The sequence below is a fragment of the Lissotriton vulgaris genome, chromosome 10 (genome assembly GCF_964263255.1).
Source record: "Lissotriton vulgaris chromosome 10, aLisVul1.2, whole genome shotgun sequence".
In the NCBI taxonomy this organism is placed as follows: domain Eukaryota; kingdom Metazoa; phylum Chordata; class Amphibia; order Caudata; family Salamandridae; genus Lissotriton; species Lissotriton vulgaris.
In genome coordinates, this window is record NC_141698.1 from 74,926,739 (window position 1) to 74,944,586 (window position 17,848).

The window sequence follows — 17,848 nt, forward strand, 5'->3', positions numbered from 1 at the left end:
TCCAGCAGTGAAACACCCAAATTGTTAGAGGCGAAAAGATCACTAGTGATAAGACCTGACCATACAGCAATTTTCTATGAACCACTAGGGAAGCTGGACTTAAAACTCAACCTGGAGGGGTGAGTGAACTCCATGGTAAGCCCAGTCCTTCGAAGACAACCAGACCATCAGCAGAGGGAGGCTAAAATGAGACCAGTTCATGTAGGAAGTCCATAACAAGATGAGGTGCAAACATGGTGCCTAAAGATCGATTGACACCACTGATAATAAAGAAAATCAAGGAGCGCACTCCAGATCTGTAAAAGGGCTAGGAAATAAACATCTGACAATAGTTGTCCAGTTGGAACCGGATATTGGACTGTGATGTAATGACCGAAGAGTTAACAAGGTTGAGACAAAGCCAAGGGCTACCCGTGGGATCCATAGCTATTTCAAGTTTCCAGATCCTGTCGGGAAACTGAAAATTCATGAGACTAGGAATCTGTAGGTAGAAATATCAGTCAGGACTGAGCATGGGGGTCTGATCTGAAGAATTGCTTGAGGCGACCATAGTTTGGAAACACTATACCCAGATACATAGCATTAGTAACAATCAACTGGCTACACTGTAACAAACATTATACACTGAAGGCTGAAAATGCAGAATTTCAGTTTCCTGGCACAACACAGCATATTGTAACAAAGAGTGCTTTAAAACAAATTTAAAGGCAATTTAAAGCATTCTGTGCTTTAATTGCTAGCACTAACTAGTCTTCAACTGCCAAACCGTGGTACTCCCAGTGGCCACTGGTCGGAACATCTGAAAAACCTTTAAGTCGGTTTAATTTTTTTTCACTAGCCCTGGCATTAAACAAACTTTTGGCACAGCCAACACTGTGTAATTATTGGATTTTCACAGACTAGTAGGGGTGTCCTTGCACTACATCCTAGCTTCAGGGCAGACATATGACCGTAACACCGCTTTTAGGTTTTGATCTTGTAGAAGTGAACGATACCATTAACTATTCATATATTCGCCACAAAGCAAATTATTAACACATGGTCATCACAGGTATTAAACATTGGAACCACTTTCAAAAAAGCACATGCAGGCAGGGAACTGAAAGCCAAAACAAGAACAATTTGGACTGGTGTCCAAGATGAGGAGCAAACACATAATGAAGTAGATCGCCTTGAGTCAGTTAGACGCTGCATTGTTTTTAGGCAAAATAAAAACTGAAATGACCACCTCATTAGTATATTACAGGCATCATTTTAACCATTTTCTCTTGCATTTGGATGAATAGGTTTACAGGTTACATACTATCTACAATCCTACGCTCACTCCTGTAAAGAAATTTCAGCCACATGTTGCTTCAGATAGCCCCGAGACCAAAAAAGCCAACAGCACAAACATCAAGAGCGGTTTTCAGTACACGCTTTGTAAAGTGTGATGCTTGTAGTTGTGGGGTGTCGACCATTTAAGGAAACCTAGCACCACTCTACAGTACTGAAATGTAAACTGCCATTAGGGGCTTCCATGAAGTCACTATCTGTGATTTTCAATATTTTCTTACCAAAAAATACTACAAAATGAGTCATTTAAACAACGTCTTAAATGCCACAAAAATATTAACAAATTCAAAGGCAACCACAAATGGCATACCACCACACAGTCCTAAATGCCTCCTCTATACAAATGTCAACCCTAAATTGTCCATACTAATTGCGGACAAGACTGGTATCAGAACTATAGCACAACTTAGGCCATAGTATGAGGAAGGCCCGAAAAGCAGTTATGTCATGCAGGACCTAAAATAATAAATGTTTTCCGAATCCAATAAGGGATTTGCTCCTGGTTTCCTGTGCGGGAAAAATTCAGCACTAAGGAAAACTTAGACAAACCAGTTATTTCTGAAAATTCAACAAACAGGTAATTATGGGTGAGGTGATGCACACTGAATCCAGTAAAGTATTTTTACTGCAAGTACACAGTACTAACCACAGTAGCTCATGTAGGCAGTGAATCCTCCAGATTTGTGAAATGAGGAGGTCGACTGGCAATAACAGGGGTATTTTTGTTTTTTAAGTTACAGCCTGAAGTAATCATTCCCACAGAAAGCTATTAGGAAAAGAACCAGGAGTGTAAATTGAGTCAGACGTTTTTCTTTTATGAATTTTTCTTGAGTAACGAGGTAGTGTGACTCCACCTATTGCTTGCTTGCAATGATCATGGTCATCGGCTACATTGTTATATTGTTTTTCTGCACAACGGGTGAGGATGATAGGAGCAGAACAACACGGTGGGGGGGGGGGAAAGAGAGAGAGAGAGAGAGAGAGAGAGAGAGAGAGAGAGAGAGAGAGAGAGAGAGAGAGAGAGAGAGAGAGAGAGAGAGAGAGAGAGAGAGAGAGAGATGTAAATTGAGTATTCATCTGGATATGCCAGATTGTATGATGGCTTTCCTTTATGTGGTTTTTGAAAAAGCAACAAACAGTTGCTTAGTTGTTCAAAATGGTTTTGCACTATCTATGAAGAGCCTTTTCTGTAACTGAGTCAGGTTGTGGAAAAAAGACTGGAAGTTCTATAGACTGGTTAAGATGGAGAGAAGAAACCACCTTAGGAAGGAATTTAGGGTTTCTCTACGAACTTGAAAAACAGGTTTCTCCAAGGTTGAAGCGTGGAGCTCATTAACATGCCTTTGTGCTGTGATAGCTAGTAGAAAATCTACTTTCCAGGAAAGGAACTGCAAGGGACAGGACTGAAGGCACTCGAACAGGGGACCCTTAAGTCTTGTGAGGACAAAATTAAGATACCACACCGGGGCTGGAGGCACCCGGGAAGGAAATACTCTTTTCAGCCCATCCGTAAAAGTTTGGATCACTGGAATTCTGAATAGCAACACATTGACTGTTTGAGATATGCACCAATACGTGGGTGCAAGAGAGTGTTCTACACGGACACCTCTGCACAACCTGCAGTTGATCGAACCAAAAATATTCTGTGGCTTGTGCTGCAGTGTAGGGAATTTTTAAAGACAGCAACTTCAAGGTGCTGTGTACACATACTAAAGTTCTAGGTGATTCTACTGCACAAATGGCAGAACTACAGGCCCTATTACTTGCTCTACAGAAAGCTGATCATCAGTCCCCACACTTATTGTGCTGGATTCAGCATTCTGTGTACAGGGTGGCAATGCAATGCAGACTTGCCACACTGGTGCCGAAATGGATTTAGTGATTCAAAAATACAAATTGATAAAAGCAAATCACTTTTGAGAAACACAAGTCCCCAAAAACTCAGTCAAAAAATTAAGGGGGGGCGCTCTCTCCGGATCTGAGCTTGCTGGCGTGGAAAAAGAAAGAACCGACGTCAGTACGCCTGGGCGTGTTTAAGTAGCTCCAGCGACGTCATCTCAGCGACGTACTCGGAGCTGTACGACAACGCCTACCAACGCACAGGGGTACTGCGGACGAGAAAACTTTCCAGATCCAGTCACATGCCTGGGGATATTCTAAGGTAAGGAATCTATCACAAACGTGTCTCTTTCAGATATCATGGTTAGAAGGGCATTGTGGGCGGGTAATGTCCCCAAGTCTTGTACAGGTGGCAGTGTTTTTGGTCAACAACAGGTAATCTTTTACACAACTGTGGAAACATTGAGCAAAATAGGATAAGAGCCATGCACTGGGACTTTTTTTTTTTAAACAATTTTATGACCTACTGCAAGTTCATTATCACCCAGAAAGGGTTTCCATATCCGTAAACCAGTTTTTTATATAGCTACTTCTAATTCATTTGTCGCTTGCTTCACTTGAGGAAAATGACTGCCTGCATAATTTTCAAGTAGAATAAACTCGGTCTCGACAGTCGGCAACATATCTGTGTGCCTCCCCGACACGGATACACATAGTAATATCTTCCACAGTGAAGGAGAGGCCCCATCGTTAAAATCTACTATTAATTTGGTTTCCTGAAATTTAGCGGGCATCAGTAGTAAATTGAACAAAGATTAGTTTAGATATACAAAACAGTTTGAACTTGTGTTCAAGATATGTGATATCATAGAGAATTTCCATATTGTTGGGTATTTTTACATTCATATCCTAGCCACCCCATTGACAGCAGGCTGGGCCAAAGGTGGCTTGGCCCTCTTGGTGTTGGCTTTCTGCCTGAAAAATGTTATTTGGCCAAACATATTGACTCGGATTTTTATAAATTGTTACACATGTAATTTGAGGCAGCCTTTAACGTTTTGATTATTAATTTCTAGAACTATAATTCGATTTTAAAAACACATATCCCCAATATTAGAGCATACTGTTAAATACATAATTGGGAAAGGTTATAGCTTTTTGTTTCATCTAGGCAAGCGATTTGAATATTGGTTTATGTACATATTATAGTGATAAAGATGCAGGTTTAACTAATACGCATGGGAACACACAATCACATTTGTTCACAATCCCTCACCTTTTCGTGCGAGACAGGCCCTCTAGTTCGTTAGTCCAGACATTTACTGGAAGGAGTTCTGCTAACACGATTTCGTACATTTTATTCTCATAGGATATGTTACCTTTTATGTCCAGCTTTTTGGTTTAACCCAGTTGTGCTGGAGATCATAACCACTTACTATTGAGTCATTAAGTAGGGCAAAGCTTGAAAATGTACATTGAGAAACCACTGGAGGTCATATTTAGAATAATGAAAGTTATGATTGAGTGGTCTAAAGTTAACCCCAACTCGATTACTCTGCAATCGGTATGCCTTGAATGTGGGGGCACCTAGGACGTGTTTGGACGAGAAGGCAGAGGTTAAGTAGATTGTGCACTGCTAGGATTCCATTCATACCCTCAAATCCTTCTTGATGGTTAAGTTAGAGTCATTTGTGGCCAAGCCTTGTACGTGGTTGGACTCAATTGTTACCAGTTCTATTCTAACTTTATGCTAGCATTTAAATCTTTTCGCTAATTTATACAGAGGGGTACAGTCACGGAGGCACGACTATACAGAGGCCTTTCAGACAAGAAAGAGTATTAATTAGTGAAGAAGCGTTAGGGGTACCGACGCCAAAACCAGCACCCTGCACCCAGCCGCCTCTGCGGGTGTACTTTGGGTGCCAACTCAGATCTCCCTTTGCCCTGAGTCTGACACCAGGAGCTTTGCTTTCAGAACCTTGTGGCCTGCTTGTGAGCAGGAACCAACCGGAGGCCCCTTATACCCCATTGGATAACATTGGGCCTCAGCACTTTGCACCCGGCCACCCTAATGCCGCTGAGGGGGGGATTAAAGAGTGCATCCTGGACCCTGGGGGAACCCAGGGTCTAACCCCAGAATACCACCACCCACAAATAACTGCTTACCTGTAAACCGATAACTCAATTTACTTCCATAGGATTGCATGGACTGCTTTTCTTGAAAATCGTTTTTAAGTCTTGAGTTGGTTTTGTGTGAGAACTTGAAAACCTGCAAATAACTAAAAACTGCTTTACTTACCTTTTCTCAAGGCAATGTCCCAGTGTGCTATCTAGGCAAGTAATCTAATAGTAATCGACGGTATTGAAAAGATTTACAAACCTTTAACAAAGACATTTTCATTCAGCTTGCTTGTATTGTTCAACCTGCCTTGGAAAGTACCATTTACACTTACCTGTGCCAGGCTTGCTTGGTTCTAGAAAATAAATACAACAAAGTAATATTTTTGATACAAATAAATTGGCCTGAGTTCAGTCTTTGCTGCCCGAGTACGTACAACAAATGTTTAACACTACCCTCCGATAAAGCCTTACTGCCCACCCACACTACCACAAATGGAGAGTGAGGTGGTGTCTACTTTTACCTCTGCCTACCTTTGGGGTTCCCCTGAACTCTGGGCACACTATACATCAGTTAGGTATAGTATATACAGAGCCAGCTTCCTACAACATGCCAGAGGAGTTGATCTGTGCAATGAAAGGGGGGGGGGGTGTTGGGTCATATTTGGAATAATGAAAGGTAGGATTGAGTGGTCTAAAGTTAACCCCAACTCTATTTCTCTGCAATCGGTATACCTTGAATGTGGGAGCACATAGGACATGCTTGGACGAGAAGGCAGAGGGTACATCAATTGTGCACTGCTAGGATTCCATTTATGATACCCTGGAGTCCTTTTTGATGGTTAAGTTAGAGTCATTCATGGTTAAGCCTTGTACGTGGTTTGACTCCAATTGTTACCAGACCTATTCTAACCTTATGCTAGCATTTGAATCTTTTCTGCAAATTTATACAGAGGGGTATAGGCATGGAGGCGCCACTATACAGAGACCCTTCAGGCAAGAAAGACTACTATTAGTGAAGAAGCCTGAAGGGTACTGGTTGCGGCCAGCTCAACCTGGGATAGTACCTCTTTTTTGGAAGGTCATTATTTCACCATTCTTTAATAATCTTCCTGCCTCAAAAGTCGAGGTGTTGATCTCTGTTACTTGTTGGGTGGAGCATTTTATCACTGTATACTCTTCACCCCAACCTCCCTGCTCTCAATTGAAGGTCAACAGGGAATATTCTTTGACTCAAAAGCTTCAATCATTTGTTGCCTTTGTTGTTGCAAAGTCATCTTGGTAATCCAAGAGCCTTAGTGGGGAGGCTTCAGGCCCAGATGGTGTGCCAATGAATGTGTACAAGAATAATGGGCTGCCATTACAAATTTACTCTCTTCGAGCTGTGGTGAACAGTGCTCTTCCAACTCACCTTGATTCAAATTGGTTATTGTCCCAATACTTAAGACAGGTGACCATCATTACTCAAATGTTATTGTATTTCACTTTTAGATTGCCTTGTGAAAGTCATGGGGAGAATTGTGTTAACCAGACTGGAGGTGTGAGCCTAACACAATTCAATTCTATTGGGAGGAACAGTTTGGTTTCAGACAAGGTCTAGGAACAATTGACCAGTCCCTGAATTTATATTGCTTCATTTCTAAATATACAAAGGCAAAAAAGGCTTGATTCATCTAGCTTTTATGGAATTGAGCTGTGCCTTAGACTCTGTAAGTCGGTCTAAACTTCCGGCAATTATCTGTTTTCTGAAACAGATGTGTTATATCCTACATTATACATTACTTCTCCTTTAATTGCATGAGACTTTGTTCATGAAGTTCTGGTTCTCAGAACTTTCCTGGTGATGCATTCTGCCCTTTTCTGTCAGTTGTACTTGGACCTTGAAGCTGTATACTTGATGCTGTGCTGCTGAATAAAGCTTCTTCATTTAAACCTTTTTTCTGGATTATTACATATTTTGGCGACGAGGACTCCAGCCATCTACAGCACAGGAGCGGAGTGAACCCCATTTTATTGTTTCTGGACTTATTTTTGGATTTCCGTGGATTATATTTTTTTTCCACCCCGTTAAAATCATTCTACTTTGAATTGCTCCTTTTCAACTTTAATTCCTGGGTTTCCTGAGCCAACTACGAGAATTGCGATACTTTTCCGATTTTGTTTCATCAAATTGAAAGCTTTTGCATCTTTCAATCGTTGCTCGAGCCTCACCGAAGCCCGTTTCATGTTGCCAGGATACGAAGACGCTGAGCTCTGATAGACGTCATTCAACGCGTCTCCCGCTACCAAGGTGCCGACTCGTTGCCTGGACACCGAGACGCAACACACTACGGAGCGTCATCACTTCAGCGCGTCATTCACCCTAGCAACTCGTGCGCATGGTAACGCATACTACGGAGCATCTGCACGTCGGCGCGTCAAATCTCCCAGCAACTTGTGCGCATTGGAACGCATTCTACACGCAGCGTAACGTCTTACGTCATACGCTGCGTGCAACGTGACTCCATCTTGTTTCCTTTCAAGTTACCTAGCAACCCTTCGCCGATCCCACACGGAGACTTCAGTTCTTACGCGAAGGTTGTGGATGCCCTAATTAAATTAAATATTACACGGACGCGCTGTTTATTCAAATCTACACGGAAAGCCTATTTTATCATCGCTTTTTACAGCGTTTGCTACATTTCAGTTTTTGTGAGATTTCTTTCTTTACCGTTCTGCCACCGTGTCATGAAGGTACTTTATTCGTGTTACTTACCTGAGGAAATTTTACTCATTTCTACAAGTGACTTTCTATTTGTGCATTATTGGATTGATATTGCTTTACTTACCTTATTTACAATATTTTCAAAGTTTTACTATATTTGTGCATTTTGACTTTACTTACCTCATTTACAATATTTTCCATGTTTTACTATATTTGTGCATATTGATTATACTACGCATTTTTACAAGTTTCGTGGTATTTGCTTTAGTTTTAACTCTGTCTTTAGAAATGCAATTTGACCCTCCTGCTAAATTCTTGCAAATTAAGGGTGATCCTCCTTTGCCTTGGGCAAGATGGAAGGAGGAATTCTTCAACTATATGAAGGCCATTGACGGAGAGCGAATGGGTTCAGAAAGGAAAAAGAGCATATTATTGCATTGTTTAGGATCAGAAGGGCAAGAGATATTCAGAACTTTGCCCCCTATTTCTACTCCTTCAGGCAGTGGTGATAATCTCAATGTTTATTCTGAGGCTCTTGCCAGATTAGAAAAAAGATTTAAGCCCACCGCTAATATTGCTCTTAATCGATTTAAGTTTTACACCAGGGCACAGAAACAGGATGAATCTTTCGATGACTTTCTCACGTCTCTTAGAGCCCTAACCTTACGTTGTAATTTTGGTACAATGGCCGATGAGATGATACGTGACCAAATTATTGTTCACGTTAAGAATAAGAAAGTCCAAGATAAGTTATGGTGCCTAGGTGATCCCAGTTTGGAAGAGAGTATTGCTATTGCTAAATCTACAGAGATGTCTGAAAAATGGATGGACATTGTAGATAAACAAAGTTCCAATTGTGGTAAGGCTAATGTTGAGGAAGAAGTGTGCTTGGTCAAGTCCAAGAATGAAGCAAAGAATAGTACTACCTCACAATCTACTGTTAAAAATTGGTCGAATGGTAATTAGAGAAAACCTGATGTTAATAGCAATTTAGTTTCCTGCTATAGGTGTGGTAATAAGTCACATGTTGCTTCTTTCCCAGGATGTCCTGCCCTAAATAGAACTTGCAACATTTGTGGTAAGCTGGGACACTTTAGTAATGTCTGTAGGGAGAAACGTTTTAACTCACAAGGAAGAACAGGACAATCACGTTTTGTTCCCAATTATCCTACTCCCATCAAAGTGTCTTCAGTTAATGATTCTGAACCTACCCCACAGGAGATTGCAAGAGGGTATGTTGTGTCCATCTTACAAAGGGGTACCATTGTTTTTACTCGTAAGAAATCACCTAAATGCAATTTTAACATCCTTGGGGTTGATCTGGAATTGATGGTAGACTCTGGGTCTCCATGGACCATCATTACTAAACAATACTTTGATGAAAAATTACAGGAAGTGTGTGATTTTACCAAATTACAACCATCTGACATTTTAGCTGAAAACTTTAATGGAGGCAATATTTCAATTGAAGGATTTCTAAATGTGCACTTAACTTTTAGAGGTAGATTTGCCTATATCAAATTGTATATAGCGTCCAAAGGTGTAAATGTTCTTGGGTGGCAAGATCAATGGGAACTGGGTATCAAACTAAATCCACGAGCCAAAGATCCCATTGAACTGTGTAGTGACCAAGAGATGGTTAATAGCATTTCTGAACGGGAAGAAGATGTTACCTCCTTTTGGAGTAAAAAATTTGATAAAGTATTTAGTGATCAATTAGGAAAATTGAAAGGTTTTGCACACAAAATCGTTTTAAAAGATAATGCTATTCCTGTGAAACAAAAATTGAGAGGCGTACCCCTCAATGTCAGGTCTGAACTAAAGGACATGTTGGATGATCTGTTGAAAGATAATATAATTGAACCAATTGAGTCATCTGAGTGGGTTTCACCCATTGTTCTCGTACGAAAACCTGATCAAAAGTTAAGAGTCTGTATTGATTTGAGAGCTCTTAATTCAAACATAGTTATAGATTGCCATCCGCTCCCCAATATCAATGAATTAGTTTCACTTTTTGATGGTGCGCAGATCTTTTCTACCCTAGATCTTAGGTCAGCGTACCATCAAATAGAGCTAACGGAGGAATCTAGGAAGTTCACTGCTTTCATCACACCTATGGGTCTCTTTCAGTGCAGAAGAATGCCGTTTGGGTTGGCTTCTGCCGCTTCTGTATTCCAGAGGGTAATGTTCCTAATTTTTAGAGACCTGGATTCTTACGTTAAATGCTTTCAGGATGACATCCTAATCTTCTCTAAAAATGATGCTGAACATTCGGTTCATCTCAATGAAGTATGTTCCAGACTACAAAACTATGGCCTTACCCTTAAAGCACACAAGTGCAATTTGTTTAAGAAATCAGTGGAGTATTTGGGGCACACCCTTTCAGGGGAAGGTTTAATTCCTAAAAAATCAAATGTCGAGGCCATTCTTAATGCTCCAGCTCCCATAAATAAGGAACAGCTCTTGTCGTTTTCAGGCATGTGTGAGTATTACAGCAAGTTTGTTGCTAATTTTGCTACAAAAATGGAGCCCCTGAGAAAACTTTTGAGACAAAAGAATGAATTTGTTTGGAACACAGAGCAAGAAAACGCTTCTTCTGAGATCAAAAAGGATATTGTTGGTTCCCCAACTTTGAGACCTTTTAGAATGGGAAAAAAATGTATAATCACTACAGATGCAAGTTTATACGGTTTGGGTTGTGTACTTTCCCAAACTGACGGTATGTCAGAATGGAATGTGGCATTTTCATCCAGGACACTGAGTGAGACAGAGCGCAGATATGCAGTTATTGAGCGGGAGTTGCTGTCGTGTGTATGGGCGATAGAGCACTATAGAATATATATTTGGGGCAGTAAGTTCATTCTGAGGACTGATCATAAGCCCCTTGTAAATATTCTATCAGTGGGAGGAGGTTGGAATTCCACAGCAAGGATCGCACGTTTGACATCCAGGTTACAAGAATACAGCTTTACAGTGGAATACATTCCTGGAAAAAAAAATGTGACGGCTGATTGCTTGTCACGTCTGCCTTGTCTTAGTTTAATTGACAGTGTTAAGGGTTGTGAAGATTTGGATTTTGTTTGTGGCTTGCAGGATTTTGTTGATTCACAGTATCAAGAGATCACTGAACAGTTCTGGTTTAAGTGTCAAGAAGAGTATGAAAAGTTTCTTACCTTGAGGAAATATTTGTTGGAAGGTTGGCCCAACAAAACCAATGTTAGAGAAGACATTGTTCCATTCTTCAATGTTGCTGATGAATTATTCTGTGATGGTGATCTTGTGTTTAAAGGTGACAAGTGTGTTCCACCCGTTGGCGTTCAAGAGTTGATACTCAAGTTGGCGCACAAAACCCATCCTGGCATTTCTGCCATGAAGCGTTTGATTAGATTGAATTTCTGGTGGCCTGGTTTAGACAGGTTTGTAGATCGGGTGGTTAGGGATTGCAGTGAGTGTTGTGACAAAGACAAAATGTTAAAAGTTGTTGTTCCACCTCTTAAGCCGGTGGTTTGGCCTGAAGTTCCATGGAGTGAAATTGCCTTTGACATTTCTGGTCCATTCAATATTTTGCCTGAATCTTCTCGCTTTGCACTTGTGATTATTGATTACCATTCTAAGTGGCCAGAGGTAAAGTTTGTGTCAAAGATCACTTCTGAGGTTATAATTCTGTTTTTCCAAGAAGTATTTTCTAGAGAGGGTTGTCCTTCCACTTTAGTGTCAGATAATGGGGTACAATTGGTCTCATCAGAAATGCAGTCATTTTTACAATCTTGCAACATAAAACATATTAGGACTTCACTCTACGAGCCACATGAGAATGGTCAGGTTGAGCGTTTCAACCGTGTGTTAAAGAACTTTGTGGTTGATGCCATTAAGGAAAAAGGTAGCTGGTTGAATATCCTCAGAGAGAAACTTTAGCATTACCGCATAACTCCACACACCACCACAGAGGTCAGTCCTTTCAAGTTACTTAAGGGAAGAGATCCTGCTTCTGTTATTTGTCCTTGGTGGTTCAAAGAAAAATGTAAGGCCTTTTGTGAGGATGTTGTTGATGTCAAACTCGTTGCGGACAGAGTGGCTTCTAAACAAAGTAAATCTGCCCTGTGGTACAACAAAAGGTGGAGAGCTAAAGAGCATGGTTTGGCTGTGGGTGATTGGGTCAAAATTCTGAAACCTTCATTTGTTAGCAAGGGAGTGAGCAAATATAGTAGACCCATTCAGGTTAAAAATGTCTTCCAAAATTCTGTTATCACGCAAGATGGAAAGGTCTGGAATGTAAGCAAGATTGCGAAGTGCCCTGTCCAGTATGGTGTGAATTCTCATTTTTCTGGTCACAATTCTGCGCCAGGTCTGTGTTCTAGGCCCCCTACTGACACCATTGCTTCCAGGATCAAGTTTGATGCCCGCACTCGTAGGAAACCTATTTCTTTACGAGACTATGTATAATATTTTGCTCTGTAAAGTTTCGCTTCGTTTTATTATGATTTTGTACATATGTCATTCCCTTTGTTTCTCTGTTTATGGGGGAGATGTGTTATATCCTACATTATACATTACTTCTCCTTTAATTGCATGAGACTTTGTTCATGAAGTTCTGGTTCTCAGAACTTTCCTGGTGATGCATTCTGCCCTTTTCTGTCAGTTGTACTTGGACCTTGAAGCTGTATACTTGATGCTGTGCTGCTGAATAAAGCTTCTTCATTTAAACCTTTTTTCTGGATTATTACAAGATGCATTCGGATATCTTGGCTATTGCTCGTTTGGACCAAAATGAAAACTGCACAGACTCATTTAAAATCAATAACGGAGTGCACCAGGGGGGTGTCCTAAAACACCCTTTTTATTTATTTATTCTGTATTTAACCTCATAGATGCTAGTAAACATCCCTCCCCAGTGCTGCGCTGTCCATTGGAACCAGTGCTGAATGGACGTCCAATGGTCGTGCGCAGCACTGGGGAGGTAGTGCTGCCGTCGGCCAACGCACCGACGCAGCACTTAAGGGGATAAAGGGTTGGGAGAGTTTGTTATTGACAAACGACCAGGATATGCCACAGGTGGGTGCACATCCCAGTACTATTATATGAGGACAACGCAGTCTTGATAGCCAGAATAGCCAACGGTTTACATAGATTTGATGCATTCACTGACTTACACCTATAGAAAATCTTACTAAATCATACAAGACGATTTGTGGGACAAAAGTCACAAAAGAGGTAGCATAATACATCTTAGAGAAGCATCTGAACTTTTGCAGATCTGGCCATACCTTTAGTCTAGTCTTTAAATAGGGGGCATCTATGTACTGTTAGGTTGCAACAATTCAAAAGAGCTATAGAGGCCCGTTTTTAATTTGCCACTAAACTTGGTGTGCAACCCATCAGGGGTACTGATTACTGTTTACAAAATCAAATGTTTATCTTTTGCAACTTACGGAGCAGGCCTTTGGGATTACTAATAGTAGAGTACCTTACAAAAGTTAGAAAACTGTTTTCACATAGGTTACTTGATGTTTCATAACTGGTCCACCTATATTTGGCATGATGATGATTTGGGATTTTCATTATTTAGAGGATTTAATTAAATTAAGTCTATTTCTTTTAGTGGATATATGCTTGGTTCAAAATGGAGGTGGCCTTCTCTACCTTACTACTGCAAGATTGTCTTGCCCTGGATTATCCACTACAGATTCCATTGATATCTCGCATCAAAAAGCTTTGTTTCCAGTTAAGCATTATGGAAGTATTTAATATTCCAAATTCTAGTAAAGCTTTTTATAAGAATTTTGTAAAAGACATCTTTTAAGCACTTGGGGAATCTCAGACTGTTGAGTGAAAATAAACAGCGAGCACACATATAACGATTTAGATTCCAGGAACGATGGAATCGTATATACTGTAATTCTCAACAAATATTCTATCTATCTTACCTGCTTTACAGTTAACAAAGTGCACTTTTAGTCACTTTTTGTGGTTAGTGGCGGTGCCTTGCTCTCCCTGTAATAATGCGTCCTCCCAATAGGAATGTTACATTCTATGTTGTTTTGTACCTTTTATACAGCCCCAGGAAACACTACCTGTTACTGATATTAGGCCTGCTAAACTTGAGGTATTGTGGACCAACATTTCTGCACGTTCAAGAACTTTCCTCCGATGCGATTTGTATGGATGTCAAATGTTATATTGAATGCTTGAAGATTAAGGAATATGCTCTAAAGCCGAAAAACCGAATTATTTATTGCATATAAATATATTTTATATAATTATGGCCTTATTAAGATGAACAAAGTATTGATGATGATGGATAGAAGGGAGGTGTTAGTGAACGAAGACTGGGTTGGTAAGCAAAGACTGGCTCCATTATATCATGCAAATTCTGTTACAATGCTGCGATTCTTATTAATAATTTGCTTAATTGTTTATTATCACAACATGGTTTGTTCTCATAGTTACCTCAATACACATTCACTAGATTAGGATGATGATGATTTTAATATCATCTTCAAATATATCTAGTTTGTATTCTTACGAGTGACCTAAAGAACCTTAAACTGAGCTGTATTTAACCAATTACATAAAAATTATCAGTTGGCTATAAATTAGTTAATAAACAAAAAACATTTATGATTATTTTGAAGCCATCTAGGAGAATACTCACGGATTCCAACAATGCTGGGTTGACATACAGGATTCTGAGTATCAGCTTTATCAGAACACCCCTCTTCAGTACATTTCCTGATGGAAAAAATGTAAACAATTTAAATGTTTGTTAAGAAAGAAAAAATAAACTGGGAAAGTACAATCTACTTCTCAGTGTTTATATTAATTTTTAGGGCACACGCAAATTAATGTTACTTGCTGTGGGAAATAAAAGTTGATGTTCATTTAATACATTATAGAAAGTGTTTTAATTTTACATTTACATTCTAAGAAAATACATTACATAAGTTTCTTTGCAGCTACAACATTAATATTTTTGTGCACTAGTCAAACAGGCTAATATGGCCCACATGACACTAACCTGCTTAGCAATACATTACGTGTAAATATTTAATTTTTGATACTTACAAGGTGCAGTTAGATGAAACTTGTTGAAAGACGAAGGGCCTAGTCAAAACCACATTTTGTAGTACATTTAGTAGTACCATAATAGTACTACTGGCATATTAAAAACTACTCACTAACCTCCAAGAGGAGGTCTTGACCATCCCATCTTTTCTATGCAGAGATCTCTGCCAGGACATATCGGAGCAAATACACCTACATTTCAGTAGTAAATGTGGGAAGGGCAGGCGTGGCTGGAAAATGGGGAATACTTACCACAAAGTAGGAGGGGTTGAAAAAGGAGTAAGAAGGGGCTTAGGGAGTGCATACACCCACCCACACATGAGTAAGCCCATTGCTAATCACAAACGGAACTTCTACTGTTACGACAGCCATAAAGGACCCTACACAGTCATAAATGTACTTTAGCACCACACAGTTAAATACTGGTACTGCAACAACCTCCCATAGAAAATATTTCAAGCAGGGCCTTAACCCCAAATGAAGGAAAATGCTACTTACCAGTATGCATCTGTTCTTGGCATGTAGAGCTGCAGAGTTAGACACTGTGCATAGATGGCCTCCTAGTGTTGGGCCCGGATGTTTGCAGTTTGTTTTTGTTATAGAAAAGTCTTTGGAAGTCACAGGATAGGTGACTCCTCCCTTGGATCATACTGCGCATGGGCATCGGCTCCAACCCCAGATTGTTTTTTGCCATTAGGGAAGTGATGGAGTCTCACAAGACAGTAGTGATGTCCATGTAATATGTATCTAATTAAGATAATACTGGAACAGATAAAGGTAGCCGGGGAGGCAGGTGGGCGTGTTTAACTCTGCAGCACTACATGCCAAGAACAGATGCATACTGGTAAGTAGCATTTTCCGTTCGAGGCATACGAGCTGCAGATTACACACTGTGCATAGATTGTATAGCAGTATCCACCTTTAGTGGCGACCACCAGTATCTGTTGCAGTTGTTTGAAACAAAGTTTTTCGCACAGCCTGGCCCACAGTGGCTTGTTGTTTAGTTTGCACATCTACACAATAGTGTTTTGTGAATGTGTGCGGTGTAGACCATGTAGCTGCTTTGCATATATCATCTAGTGGAATGTTCCTTAAAAATGCCATTGAAGCCCCTTTTTTCCTTGTAGATGGGCTTTAGGAGGAATAGATAATGTACGTTTAGCTTTGTGGTAACATATTTGTATGCATTTAACAATCCACCTAGCTATCCCAGATTTTGATAAGGGGTTACTTTTATGTGGTGGTGAAAAAGACACAAAAAGGGGTTTAGTTTTACGAAAAGTTTGTGTCCTTACAATGTAGTAAAGCAATGCTCTTGACATCCTAAGTGTTAAGAGCTCTTTCTGCGACTGTTTGTGGCTGCGAGAAAAATACGGGCCACTCAACAGACTGATTCAGACTGATTCAGATGGAAGGGTGAAATGATTTTGGAAGGAATTTAGGATTAGTACGTAGAACCACTTTATTATGATGCATTTGCAGAAAGGGTTCTTGAATGGTAAATGCTTGTAGTTCACTAACTCTTCTGAGAGAAGTAAAAGCTACTAGGAAAGCTACTTTCCAAGTTAGGAATTGCAATTCACCTTTATGTAACGGTTCAAAGGGGGGTCCCATTAACCGTGTGAGAACAATGTTTAAGTTCCACACTGGTGAAGGTGGTGTTCTGGGAGGGATTATTCTTTTGAGTCCTTCCATGAAAGCCTTTATGGCAGGTACTCTGAAATGAGATAGATGTGGTCTATTTTGTAAGTATGCTGTAATGGCCACAAGGTGCAGTCTGATGGACGTGTACGCTAAATTACACTTTTGAAGGTGTAATAGGTATCCTATGATGTTTTGACAGTATATTACAAACCGTTTCCACTTAACTGCATAACATGCTCTAGTGGTGGGACGTCTAGCTTCTTTAAGAACGTTCATACAGTATGGAGGGAGGTTAAGGTAACCAAACTCTAGGACTTCAGGAGCCAGATCGCAAGGTTAAGCTGTGCTGGGCCCGGGTGTCTGATCTCTCCATGGTTCTGTGTTAATAGGCGTCCCACTCGTGGATCTGCTGTGTCTGTCGACTTAGCAGATATGCCATGGTGTTTTGTACTCCTGGAACATGTTGGCCTAAAAGGAAGATCTCTAGTGGGATAGCTTATCTCCATATATGCTGCGCTAACAGAGAGCTGCAGAGAGCGTGTCCCCCCTTGTTTGTTGATGTAATACATTGTCATATTGTCTGTGCGGACTAAGACAGCTTTGCCTGACACTTGCTTTTGTAATGCTTTCAGGGCTAGAAATACAACTAATAACTCCAAATGGTTGATGTGGAGTAACCTTTGTTGCGGTAGCCACCTGCCTTGCATGGTGTGATGCAGTAGGTGAGCTCCCCAGCCGGAGAGCGATGCGTCCGCTGTTATGACTATTTGAGGAACTGGCTCTAGAAACGGTCGGCCTTTTGAAAGGTTTTTGGTGTTCCACCATTGCAGAGAACGAGGAGTCCAGTCCGACTGTCTACCAACACTAGGTCTATTAATTGACCAGGAGCCTGGTTCCATTGTCGTGCTAAGCACTCTTGAAGTGGACGCATTTGTAGTCTTGCGTGAGGTACTATGAATATGCAAGATGCCATCATTCCTATGAGCTGCATGAACACTCGAACTGGAAGCGAGTGTTGCAGTTTGAATTTGGTTAGGAGAGTTTGTACACTTGTTATCCTGGCTGGAGAGGGAAACGCTAGTGTTAATTGGGTGTTTATTGTAGCGCCCAGATATTTTTGTACATGTGACGGTTGCAGATGTGACT

General features: G+C 40.5%; 1 protein-coding gene across 3 annotated transcripts in view; it reads right to left on the minus strand.

Annotated features, from left to right (window-relative positions):
• The window catches only part of LOC147684697 (uncharacterized), a 292,946-nt gene that overhangs the window by 77,766 nt on the left and 197,332 nt on the right, over nucleotides 1–17,848 (minus strand). For all 3 annotated transcript variants that reach the window (XR_015300652.1, XR_015300653.1, XM_086940535.1), the window contains one exon: nucleotides 14,649–14,725. Coding sequence is in view for 1 of the 3 variants with exons in the window: in XM_086940535.1 (XP_086796661.1) it covers nucleotides 14,649–14,725 (77 nt within the window). In the remaining 2 variants the exon portion in view is untranslated. The remainder of the gene's footprint in view (nucleotides 1–14,648; nucleotides 14,726–17,848) is intronic.